Source organism: Phaethon lepturus, unplaced genomic scaffold (genome assembly GCF_000687285.1).
Source record: "Phaethon lepturus isolate BGI_N335 unplaced genomic scaffold, ASM68728v1 scaffold8538, whole genome shotgun sequence".
Taxonomy (NCBI): domain Eukaryota; kingdom Metazoa; phylum Chordata; class Aves; order Phaethontiformes; family Phaethontidae; genus Phaethon; species Phaethon lepturus.
In genome coordinates this window covers 2,199-15,316 of record NW_010559659.1, presented here as the reverse complement: position 1 = coordinate 15,316, position 13,118 = coordinate 2,199, and the positions used below count along the sequence as shown (strand labels likewise).

The window sequence follows — 13,118 nt, the reverse complement described above, 5'->3', positions numbered from 1 at the left end:
ACACCAATGCCCATAGTAAAGAAGAGCATATACTTATTTATGGATTACAGATTGGGTTCTCTGCGACCACAAAATAAATGCCTCCTCAGCAACAACTTTGGGTTCCTAAACTGTAACAAACTGGCACTTCTGCAGCAGATGCTAATAAAAATATACATAAAATTTCTTTCAGTCATTTATTCTAATTGATTTAAAACCTTACGTGTCTTCTGCCAAGTGTAAAAACATTTGCAAGTCATACATATACAAGTGACCCAACAATTCTAAATACATAGTCCACGGTACAATAAAATGAAATCAGCACATAGCAGGGATTATCCGTTTTATTTTCTTTAGAAATGGATCAATGAAATCACTGTGCTCCAGTCACACACTAAAAAAAATGTAACAGGACTTTTACACCAGGTAGTCTTCCCCTTAACAAAGTTGTACATTGCTTAAAATAATGCAGATTGGATCTAATAATAGAAACATGAATCCAGTGCCACCCCAGAGCTACACTGATAGCAAGTACATTCACAAACCAACCCTCCCCCCCAATTCTTCAAAACACCTGCAGAGTCCCATTTCTACAGCTAGCTAAAAATATTCTTGTTAAAATAGAAAAAGATTTTTTTCTACAAAAGTTTGGGGGAAAGTCATGACATTTCATCTAAATTGCTTTGCAGACAACTAAGTACGATGATAAATCACTCTTCCCGAGACTTTCCCTTCAGATTTCACCCAGATTTTCACGTTCCTAAAAATAGTCCAACATTGCCACCATGTGGTCAGAAATGGGCAGGGCACGTTCATCGTGACAGCTGCCTATGACGTCTCTCTGAGAAAATCCATGACAAATACCTAGTCAATGAATAACCACACTGCAAGTAAAAAAGAAAACTGAATTCTGAGAACTGAGTCTTTATGCAGGGAAACCAATTCTAAGTATGGACCAATATAAGAAAAACAATTTAAGATATTTTATGATTAAGTCTTCATTATTGTGACACTCCCTTCCCTAAAGGCACAACCCATTTCCGCTCACTTCTGCCTCAGTACAGCACGTACATGCCCACAAGCAAAATCTATGTGTATGCAAAATGCCTAAGACCATTCATTTCTTTAAATGTAAACGTACTTGAAAAATCTGAAACCTTTTTCCCCAGAGTTCAGGAAGCAATACAAATTGAATTTTAAAATCATCTTTCACATAGACTTTTTCATTGCTGCCTTTCTCACACTGAAGAGATATGCTTCATAAATAATATTTAAGAAGTTGTCATCGTTCTGAAAAACAAAACAGGTAATTGTTAGTGCACCATAGGTGTTCTTGAGTAAAGAGATTAGACTTTTTTTTCCAGTTATGGATGAAATACTTTTCAACCTTATTCTATTTTAAGGGAAGGCTATTTACCAAAAAAATATGTATTATTTCCAAGCCTTGCTAATAGCCTTACAAGCACTGGATGAGAATATAAACTTTATTGCAGCAAACATGACTGTATCTCTATAAGAAGTAACGAGTACCCAGAAAGACGATTTTCCAAACTCACACCGGATTTAACTTGATTCCACTATTCTTGCATGATATTGCAGTGACCACACAATCCTGTAATTCATTCCCTCTGCCCTCATTGACCTGGGATTTCCTTAAGTAGTCTCCTCCATTAGGTCAGTGATAATTCTAAGCATGTCTGAAGGAACAGTGAAACACCCTGGGTTTTGATCCTATCGTTTTGCAAGAACAGGTCAACCCACGTTAAGAATGATGTCCTGATTAGTTCACATGAATTTAAGAAGATAATTAAAATTAAGATACTATTTGAGGAAAATCATGAGCATTTGAGATGGTAGTTTTATACAACTGAAAATAACGGGTAAGAAATTGGCAGTAATTTCCAGGTAACTCAGTTTATTCTACCTACCACCAAGAACAGCAGGGTCAAATACAAAAGTACAGTTTCAGAGGGTAAAATCCATTTTTTCTTGACTAGTTTCCTTTTTAACTTCATATATGGTTTTCCTACTATCCAGACACTCAAAGTATGTAAAGACAGGATAATATTATATTTTTATTTTTTAATGCCAAACTAAAAATACAGGGAAAAATGAGAAAAGCTTCTAATTTGTTAAAGATACAATTTTCTTTCTGGGACTATAATTTAAATCACATTTTACGTGAGTAACTTCAACATTCCAATAGCAACTTTTATTTTTATTCCAAAGCCATACAGGCACATAGTTTTGGCCTACAAATTGGACCCTTAAACCGTGTCTCTATTCCTTATGCTTTATAACCAGCTCGAGTTATAAAACCTCTCCTCAATCTCTACTCTTCAGATATTCATCACATGGCAAGTTAAGGAAAAAAATATTCATAATCACTCACATTATCCCAGTGCAGCAGACAATCATCTCATACATAATGTTTTTAATGCTTTGTCACATTTAAACCTGCATAACTGCAGCTTGAGGAATTTTAGCATTTGAACTAAAGAATTACATTGAATAGAATGAACTAGTGTATTTTTAGGTTATCTAACCTGTATTTTGAAGTTGCTCACACTCATCCTGCAATTTTAATTTTCCATTTGAATTCCTCTTACTGCTAACATGCATCTCTGAAATATTTGGCAGCTAGGATAATCACCCATTATTTATCCTTAGCTAAAAATATAATAGATATCTCTCTGGCTCATAGGCCGACCTTATGAAGCTTTCAGTCACCTTTGTTCTTTTCTGTCAAATTTATTCTCTTTCCTGAACCCCAAACCAGATGCATTAATCAAAATGCATCAAAATCAGTTAAGCCAGCAGTGTGTAAGGAGAGGCTATCACATCCATAGTCTACGCCATAGTGCTCCATTAACATGCAGCCATAAATAGCACAACATATATTCTAATTACTCATTTAGTCTCTAGTCAGATGGATGCAACGGATTATAGGGTGCTTATTATCAAAATGGGAATCAGAATTTTAAGCAAAGTAGGAGAATTCTTGGTGCTTTACCTGGATCAGGTGTAAAAGTGTTTCCTGCAGCTGCATCTTCGTCATTGAGCTGCTCTTGACCACAGATGGCTCTGGAGTTTGCAGTGGCAGGAGAAGGCCAGCTGAGCTAGCAGCAGGTTCTTGGTTTGCCGCTGCTAACCGCCCACTTTCATTTGCTTTTGGTGGAGCAGGTGTGGACTGAGTGAACACCATTGGGGACATCAACAAGGTAGGAGTCACAGTGGCAGGGGGGGGGGGAATGCGTTGAGGTGAGATTACCTGTTCATATAAAAAAGAAGTCATCAATAAAACCTATCTACTTAATCTTATGGGAATAAAGATGATGAAAACTGCAAACTGATTGGCAACAGGTACAGAGACTGCTGGAGATCGATAGTCATGTGAGACTCCAGCTCAGGACCATCCTTATGATCTATTTCCAGATTAAAAGGTCTTCCATCCAATTTGAGACTGCAGCAATGGATTCAACTGTGATTACATCTATCTGATAGGCAAATGATCTTAGGACAAAAGCATTTATTACAGAAATCAGACTACTATTAAATATCAGCACTCTTGAAGAATGCAGCTGTAAAGTCTTCTACATAGGGACTGTAAATCATTAAGTTTAATCTTTGAGAACGTACTTACATGCAGATATGACTATTAAAGACTAACCTTTGTACCTAATACTAGAAAGTATATTCCAATTATAACTTTCAAATTCCTTTATAAGTATATATATGCATATTTTTTTTTCTTCTCATTTTACTTAAGGAGAGGGGAGAAAAAACAGAGATTAAGTGATTTATCTAAAGAGCCACAGTGAGCTGGTGGCACTGTGAGAAACAGAACCAACTCTTAACCAACATGGAGTTGACAGAATCAAAAAGGCCCTCTAAGAGATAGAAAACCTTGATGCTGCAGTAGTTCTACAAGTTCCCTCAGTATCATATCCATGCCCACGTGCAAATACTATGGGCCAAAGAATTTTTACTTTTAAATTTTGCTGTGCATCTTGGAGCTGTAAAACATGCAGGACTAGCAAATACTATCAGATACAACATACAACATAATGGAAAGTTTATTCTCTCAGTTTGTAGATATTTGAGCTCCCTCCCGGTAATTCTAGTAATAAATCTTAATCAGCCATCTCCTCACTATTCAAGCATATGATTTTTTTTTCAAAGAACAGAACATACAAAGGAATTGATACGAGCTTACCAAAGCTCCTCTCTGTTCGACTGGAGCATGATTTATTGTATGAAATATGAAGGTGAAAGGCTACTGAATCACTTCACTCTGTGTCCTGGGTTACATTTAAGTTTTGAAGAAAAATTAAAATTAAGAAAATAAAACTGAGGTTTACCTCCTAGGTATGCAAAACCACATAGTTTAGTATTAAACAACATTCCTATTTCTGTAGCTTGTCTTACTCCTAATCACGATTGTTCTACCCAAGACATTTCTGAACAATGTTAGTTAGACTACAATACAAAGAGAAATAGAAAGAAACGAGGAGGATTGAGATCTCACACTGTTTTATGAAAAATTTAAGGAAGCAGAAAGACTAGGTCTCAGGAAAGACTCATAGATATTAGAAAGCATACAATATGCACGTAATGCAAAAATCTCCCAGTTCACATTTTAGGTAAACATTGTTTCTGTTTCTCAAATATAGCGTACTACTTAAAACCAAAACTCTTGACTTACAGCTTTCTTCCTACCCCATGGCATGTAATCGTTAAGAGCAATCATCAGCTCTGTGTAACAAGCTCCTGAATGAGTTAAGGTATTCCTAACTCATTGTAGGTTTGCTTCAAACAGCAAGTTGGTGCGTATTTTTGTGCACGTATGCTTGAAAAACAACGTTCATTTTAGAAGAAAACCAATGTTAAGACCAAAGTGATATCCCTCTGTGGAGCGAGACCTTCAGACTCTGCACAGATGTTCTCCTGAGAGAAGGTTGTTCTCCTGCCTGTGGAAGATTTGACTACCTCCAGACACTTACCAGAATGCTTCTGCTCTACTCATCCATGCAGCTGAAGCAACTTCTCTTTAATTTACCTCAAGCAAAATTGGCACGGTTTGCTTAAACCAGATGACTCTTCCTACTATGATTTAAACAATGCATATACAAACTGCTCTCCAAGGGTAGGAATCTCCAGAAAAGGGATGGTGCTGAGCAGCTGGAGGAGATAGACTGTCCCACTCATATAGTTGAATCTACGACAGCCTATGTCAAAGACCTAGATGACACGTTCTTTGAAACCCAAAGACATTTCTCTCTAGAGTCCAAGGCAAATAAACAAAACCTGAGGTAAACTATGCTCTTACTCAAATACAGCTACTACTGTCAAACATGTATAAAGTTGTGGTTTAAAAAGCATATGAAAAATTATTTGTTTTCCCCGAATAGAAACAGCTTTTTCTTAGGACTTGCCAAGCATATGGAAGCTATATGGAATAAGCAATATTGCCATCTACTGGTGACACAGCTAATATCTACAGGTTACTGAGAAACTTAAATTTGTGTCAGAAGAAAAACAGAAAATATAGGTACCATTTTTTCAGTGCATAGCATTTGTTTCTGTATGCAAACATTAAAATGTATTTTCTTCTAACAGTTCATGCTCAAAGCTTCTGTCATTTAACAAACTTTTATATAAGTACCATGTTTTTTTTAAAACATAAAGGCAAATTTTCATTTTGGATTTAGTTCAGATCACCTTCAGTCACTAGGACAACTGACATCCATCAGAAAATGGGATGCTAATCTTGGCATTACTAGCCAAGTAATTCCTCTAGCACTGTGCTTTTGCTGAAAGCACTGAAAATGCTCTATAGAGCCACAATAGCCTTTGGGCCAATCTTTTCGCTTTGAGTAATTTCTCACATGACATAACGGCCCTTCCAAAATGCTGTTGATCAACTTCTTTCCCACAGAATCTAACCCGAGTTGCTTGTTCATCCAGCCTCTACTGAATTATCTCCAACTTTATCAGGTCCATACTTAAATCTCTGAGTCACTAATAACAGAGCAGGAGTCTACCATCAGTTGTGCAACGATGAAGTAAGAACGACGAAAAATGTGCAAAATAATCGTCGCAGCACATAGTATTCCCTCTCTGAAGCACAAATGCTGAGATATCTGTTTGATATTCTGTGTGGCTGCTCGCAGCCAAATGACACGATAGCTGGCAAATTCACATAACACCATGAACTAAGGAATGCATTGGATCTCCTGTAATGCAAACTGGAACCCTCTGTTGCTTCCTATGTGTGCAGGATCCCATGTGCATCACGTACTTCGCTGGAATATCAGCACCCAGTGGATGCTGTGGGCCTCTCTTTTTAGTGGCATTACTTAAAACTGAGAATATTAAAGTTCCTGAACCATTTTTACATTAAAAGTGAGCTACTATTAAAAGAAAGCTGGCTACAATGCTAACATTACTTTGCCTTTCCAGTTTAATTAGGAATTTTTAAATTTATGTTTAACTACAGAATCTTAAGGTACTTTTCAAAACAAAAGTTTAATGTACCTATTGCATTCCTCCTGTGCATGTTTACATGCTGAAACTGCAGTCAGGACAATTGAGAGGTAACGGTGCAATGCTCACACCAAAGGTATTAGGTACCACGCACATATTCAGAAGATGTAACACTATGTCCAAAATATATTCTTGATGGAAAATGCTCCAAGAAATGAGAAAAATGGGCTGCAAGATAAGTGGCCTTCTGAAGAAAAGATAAATTTTTCTGAAGAAAAGATAAATTTGTGTCAAGGTTATTGTAAGCACTTTTAAAACCATAATTCAGATTAACATAAACACTTAAGCATGCATGTATTGGATAACTCATGCCTAACACTAAGCATATGCTTAAAAGCCCACTGCAGATTAATGCTTTATTATAGCATCTCAAGCACACGTTAGTCACTGTCCACATAAGGAATACTTCACAGAATAGGGCTGGCACCAGACCAGACTGAATACTTCCAAGTATTATTCTTCATTTTTTGCCTTTTTTCTTCTTTTTTTTTCTGGTAACTGGTCTCTTTCTTTCCATGTGGGAGATCACAGTTCTTACACCATATGGAGATGCAGCAGAAGCCAATTTAAACTTGGACTTGTAATGTGTCAATTGTGGAAAAGACTATTGCTTTCATTTTCTTAGTGCTGCTGATGGATCTAGAGTGTTCCTTTAATAGGATTTTTCCAACAGCAGACACTGTCCAGATACCTTTCCATTCCTGCCAGACTTTTTAGAATTTGTTTTTTCTGTATGCTGAATTGTAGTAGAAGAGGCAATACCAAAAGATAAATAATTACAGAGAACAAACCTTTTGCTGCACTTGTTGTCAGAATCTGCTTTGATCAATTTTGCATGAGCATGTGCAGATATATTTGTGCCAATTCTATTTCACTCGAACGTCTGTCTGCAGGCATGGCAGCACTTAAACCCTTTGGTCTATGGCAAGGATGATATTATAAAAAGATTAATGTTGCTTTTAAAAGTTGTTTCAAATTCTTATCTTAAATTTTTTTTCAAAAGTAGGCATATTTCATGTGGCTAATTCATGGCAATTCTACAAGAATACAGACTCGTTCCTTCATTTTTAGCCTCCCCTGCCTTTTTTGTTCTGGCAATCTGCTGCACATAAGGCCATTCCTTCCAGATTACAGAACTTCAGGTATCCTAAACAATAACTAGTCATACTTTCATTGACATTTTTATTCTATGTATTAAGTCTCATAAACAAAACTAAATGTGTTGAAAGAACTGCATCTCATATTGTTTTGATAGCAGCTGTGGCTGTGTCAGTCTGTAAAGCCACTCCTAGGCAGTCTCAATCCACTTGGTCTGCTCACAGCCAAGCAAATTGAGACTCAAGAGTCTCCTTAGTTGCCTTTTTTTTTTTTTTAAGGCAAACTTACAGCAATAATCACAGTGAATGACACTTGTTCCAGTTAAGATTTTTCTCTTCTCTCAAGCTATTGTTCTGTTCGTACTCAAGCATAAAATTATTGAAATTGCATTATGTCAGACCTCAGTAATTCCCTTTCCATATTGCAACCAATGCCAGCATAATTTTCTTTTTCAAATATACACAAATAAAGTCATTAGCCACATCAGCATCAGTATGGATTTTCATTTGAAAATATGAACTTATTTGCCATTTTTTATTTATGCATACTGGTTTATAATGTAAAGTCTGGCACTTGCCTCATTTCACTTTTACCTTCAAAGTAGGAATGTGTTATGTCTCCATACTATCAGTACATTTACCAGTGAATCAAACAATTTCTTTAGTTTGACTTTAGTTTCTAGCAGGTAAGTTGATTCCCAGTGAAAACAGAAGTAAATTTTTATGACTCTGGATCCTCTTTTTATTTATTAGCACTCCACTGGAAAGTCAGATTACCATCTGTAAGCAACTGATCCTGAATAATTTCAATGACTAATCCCCCCAAAACTCACAGACTCAAAGTCATGCTGCTTTAATTAAAAGAATAAAATATTATCTATATATTGATATATCTATTTGCTCTATCAAATTCATATTCCTCTGACCTCTCTCACAGAATTAGAAATCCTGACCTGTCACAGTGTTAGTGACAGATGTGGCCCTTAATTGTTAAAAGACTGTTTCAGCCTCTTCGTGTGTAGGACAACTTTCTAGAATAAGGAGGATTCTTGGAGCATGTTGAAGTATTCTGTAGTCTTTCATTCAGGTTTTTAAGAAGTTGCAATAGAAAAGCAGCTTTTGAATATTACACTGAAAAGGTGAATGCTTTTTCATTTGGATAAGTAACTTCTAGACTCCAGTACAATATAAGTCAGACTCCAGCACAACACAAGTCTTCTGGACAGTTTGTCCATGATAAAGGAAGTTAAAAGGGGCTTAGATGCTCACTCATTCCCAAACAGGACATTTAAAGACATTCAAGTGTAGAAGATCCTACAGAGAATGAAGTTGTTAACAAAGACAGCTGTTGTCCAGAATGGGACATTTTGTAATTGCACATGATGCTTTTGTGAGGAACAGAAAAATGCACTCATCAGAGAGACACAGTCTCTTGACATCTAGACACCAATCTGACTTTTGGGGTCACAGTCACCAGAATTAGGGGCTTTGGTTTTTTTTGATGGCATTGAGGCACACGGCCTTTTTTCAAAATAATACATAGCAAATAAAAAAATAGCTACTGAATAGCTAGAAGTAGCAGTTATGGTACTAGATAACTAATTCAGCACTATACAAATACTTCAGAAAACTGCTGTTATAAAACAAGTGACCTTTTAAGCACCTTTAGCAACTGGCATACAAAGGAATGAATACTTGCACAGAGAAAGCTATGACAAATTTTTTAAGACAAAAAAAAAAAAATTAAACCCAAAATATTACACTCAATAACCAGCAATTACACAGAACAACCTAAGACTAAGTATGGCAACTAAAAAGCTAGGTGACTTTTCGAAGTACCTCTGGAAAAACCCAAGACTGCGGTATTTTTGGTCATTATTGATGTGCAAGAGATGTAGCTTTCAGTATTTACATTATCACAGCTTGGCAAATCAGAACTTAGTTGATGTTAAATTATAACCTGCAAAATGAATGATGTACAACATGTGGTAAGATAATAACAAGAATATACTGGCCAAAATGAAACAAAGACTAACCTTACAAAACTCCAAGTTCAAAAGATTGCTAGAAGTTTTTTTATTTAAAATGTTGATGTTGCCCATTTACCTGAAAGAGCGAGCTCTGTTTTTCTGTACCTGGTGCCTTTTCTATCCAGGAATCCAGTGGTTTCAGCGTATTGGTATTCTGAGTAACAACAGGAAACTTAGCTGCCAAGGTTGGTCTGCTGGTTACATGCAACTGTTGTTCTTGTTGCACTATCTGGAGTTTTTTCAATAACTCTTGAGGTGAAATCACTCCAGAATTGGCTGCTTGATTGCCAGAGAGAGAAAGTGGCTGTCTAGGAAGTTTGGATTGTTCTTTACCAAGTGTCTGAGACTCTAAAGTCTGGCCTGGCAGGGAACCATTGAAATACACCAAAGGTGGCTGGCTCATATTGTTTACCGGTGCTGCTGGTGCTCCAACAGCAGCAGGGGTCCCGCTGAACACAGGAGCTGTCGAGTCCACGGACCCTGTTGCATTGGGGTCCATTTTAGTCACTGACCCTGACTGACCCTGTAATTTCTGTAATAAGCTCTGTGTGCCAGCAGTATCCTGAACTACATGAGATGTTGCAATACCATGAGAAGTCACAGGTTGGAAGAGTCCTGTGAAAGTCTCACCCACAGGGTGGATATTGCCATTTTCACAGAGTCGGTTCTCGGGAAACTCAGCAAGCGGATGAAGGTCTGTCCCACGCACCATAAGCTTCTGAATGGCGGGGCAAAGCTGTTTCTCTGCAGAGGGTGAATGCCTGCTAGGTTCTTCGTAGGACAGTGAACGTACCACACCCTGCCTAACAGGAAGATTTTCTTGATGCTGTTTATTAAGCGGTTCTGAGACATCTGGCTTTTCCTGTTTTCCAAACAGAGCTGTCAAAGACAAGTGCTGTGGTTCAGGATCCACATTCTGTGAGGGGACCAAGGAAAAAAAAAGTAAACATAGTTCCCTTATGCATAAGTTACATTAAGTGGTGACAATATTTAACCAGCAGTATTCAAGGAAAAGCCAAGAAAACTGCTATGCTCTTTTCTCCCAAGAGAATTTTTAATAGTTTTGTCACACAGGAAGGGCAAGAAGACAGTTGTCAAGCTGTTAATGTGGGAGAAAAACAGTGATCTGAGAGATAGCAGTGGCTTCACTTTAAATAAGAGCACCTTCCCCTTTCAGCCATCAGTATAACATTAGTACTAGTAAGAGACAGAATCTCCCCTGGTGTGAAGTAGGGCCACTTCTTGTGCATCTCCCCATCACAGCTGAATTAAGTTTTTAGGATTTTACAGTGTGATTTAGCTTGATGATACATCAAGATACTTTTCTTTATTTAGATTAACTGAATTCACCTAAAGAAAAAGAACACAAAAAATGTGGTCCAGCAGCTGACTAGACTGCTTGCAATCAAAGCAGCATCTGAAAATTGAAAGACTAGTATTTCTTTGTTGCATCAGGATAGTATGCCTGTAATTTACATGCTTCCACGTAACATGGTGGTGGTTGGGGGCTTTTTCTAAAACAGATTAGTTTTTCATTAAAATAATTCCTTATTGTGGTTCCACCTCAAATTCTTGCACTGACATTCTGACTCAAATTAATATTCTTACATGGCTACTTGATTACAGCAGCACTAGGCAGAAAACACACAAAACATTTTACCTTGCTTTGCTGAGATATTCGTGGATGCTGATTTTCACTAGGCTTCACTGGAATTGGTTTGATAAGGTTGGGGTTGTTATAGATTGCAGAAGAACTGGTTATTTGTTTTGGCTCTGAGCAGGTCTTACACTGCAACAGAAAAGAAGTATTTTTTAGTAAGCGGGACAAAATCTTTTCCCATAGTTTTCCACTATAGTAAAATCCAAATGTAGCCAATACTCAATAACCAAAAATATTAGTCACAGCACTGATTATGAAATGTTATGCTATTGAAAGAACTGTAACAACTGCAACCTAATTTTCTAGAACCACAAAGCATATGTAAAAATAAACACTTGATTCCAAGATACCCTGAGTACAAGGCTTCCCTCTAATTTAAATCACAGTTCTCTTTCTTACCTTCTGCTTTTCCAGCACTTTAAAAAACAAAAACAACCAAAAAACCCCCACAAAAAAACCCACACACCTTAGAAACCAAGCAACACACATGCTCTTCCTGCATCAGTAGGCAGACAGAAGTAATTTAGATACATGAAGGATTGATGTGCACATAAAGAACATTTAAAATTAATTTACATAAATATTCCACATTGTGGGAACTTGGAGGATACATATAGCCGCACAGAAAAATAATTAAAGGTTTAATCAATTTGTAGAATCAGTACGTTTTCTTATTAAATATGACAGGATTAATAACAATATTTACAAAAAGATGGGCAGATGATTAGAAGTGATCAGGGACATGGAATGACTGGCATATGAAGAAAGAAGGGCATGATTTAATTCAGAAAAAATACACAGAAAATGCTGCATGAAAGAGAAACAATAAATAGGAAAGGTGAATAAGATGGTCTTACTTACTTTGTACAAAAAGAATATAGTAAATGAAACTAAAAAAGCATTGGGTATACAAGGAATGCTATTGCCTGTAGAAAAGAAAACAGTACATTGGAAGTCACTGTCGCTTGATACAATTGAAACCAAGAAACTGAAAGATTTTTTAGAGTTATCTAACAAAAAATTAACCCTATCTAACAAGAATATTCATAGTTAATTACCTGAATTTGATGGGCTCTAAATTTTATCCCACAGGACTAATGGTTGGGTAAGGAATGATCAGTTTTGGTTTCTCATTCTCTCGTCCAAAGAGCCCCGTATTGTGCATCACTGGGCACAGAACTCTAGACTGGACAGACTGCCATACCAACACACAGCAGAGCCACTGCTGTGCAATTATTAAAATGTCTGTGTCCTTTCCAGAACTTTCCAAAATAAACTCCTTAGGATGTAAGTGTGTTAGGTGAGAAAATAATCCCCCCTCTCAAATACACAAAACTGCTAATTTAATCCATTTCTGAGACCTACTGCAGCAGTTAGCAAAGACACACTGGTTCCAGGGCTTCTCAGTAAAACAGAACTTGAGTTCTTAAGGGCACTCGAGGGGCTCTAGGAGGTACTCAATACCTTCTTTGCAACATTGTCCTCGGGAATCCCAGCCCCCTGAGGCTCGTGGGAACGTCTTGGGTGATGAAGACTTACCTTCGGTAGGGGAGGATCAGGTTAGGCAGCATGTAAGCAAAACGGACATACACAAGTCCATGGGACCAGGCAGGATGCACTCAGAAGAGCTGAGCGAGCTGCCTCCCTCCTTGTGAAACAACTCTATTTTTGAAACGTAATGGCAACTAAGGGAGGTTTGCAAGGACTGGAAGAAAACAAACATCAGTACTATCTTCAAGAAGGGCAAAAAGGAGGATTTGGGGAACTTCAGGCTGGTTTGCCTCACTTTGATCCCTGGGAAGGTGA

The 13,118-nt window shown here is 37.3% G+C and overlaps 1 protein-coding gene across 1 annotated transcript; it reads right to left on the bottom strand.

The window, feature by feature from the left end:
* Positions 1-1,188: 1,188 nt before the first annotated feature.
* On the bottom strand, positions 1,189-12,477 carry DCP1B (decapping mRNA 1B). Its single transcript, XM_010293427.1, has 5 exons — positions 12,403-12,477; positions 11,313-11,441; positions 9,729-10,568; positions 2,993-3,250; positions 1,189-1,269 (listed from the first exon to the last, which is right to left on the bottom strand). The coding sequence occupies exons 1-5, from the start codon at positions 12,475-12,477 to the stop codon at positions 1,189-1,191; spliced, it is 1,383 nt and encodes a 460-aa protein (XP_010291729.1).
* Positions 12,478-13,118: the final 641 nt, after the last annotated feature.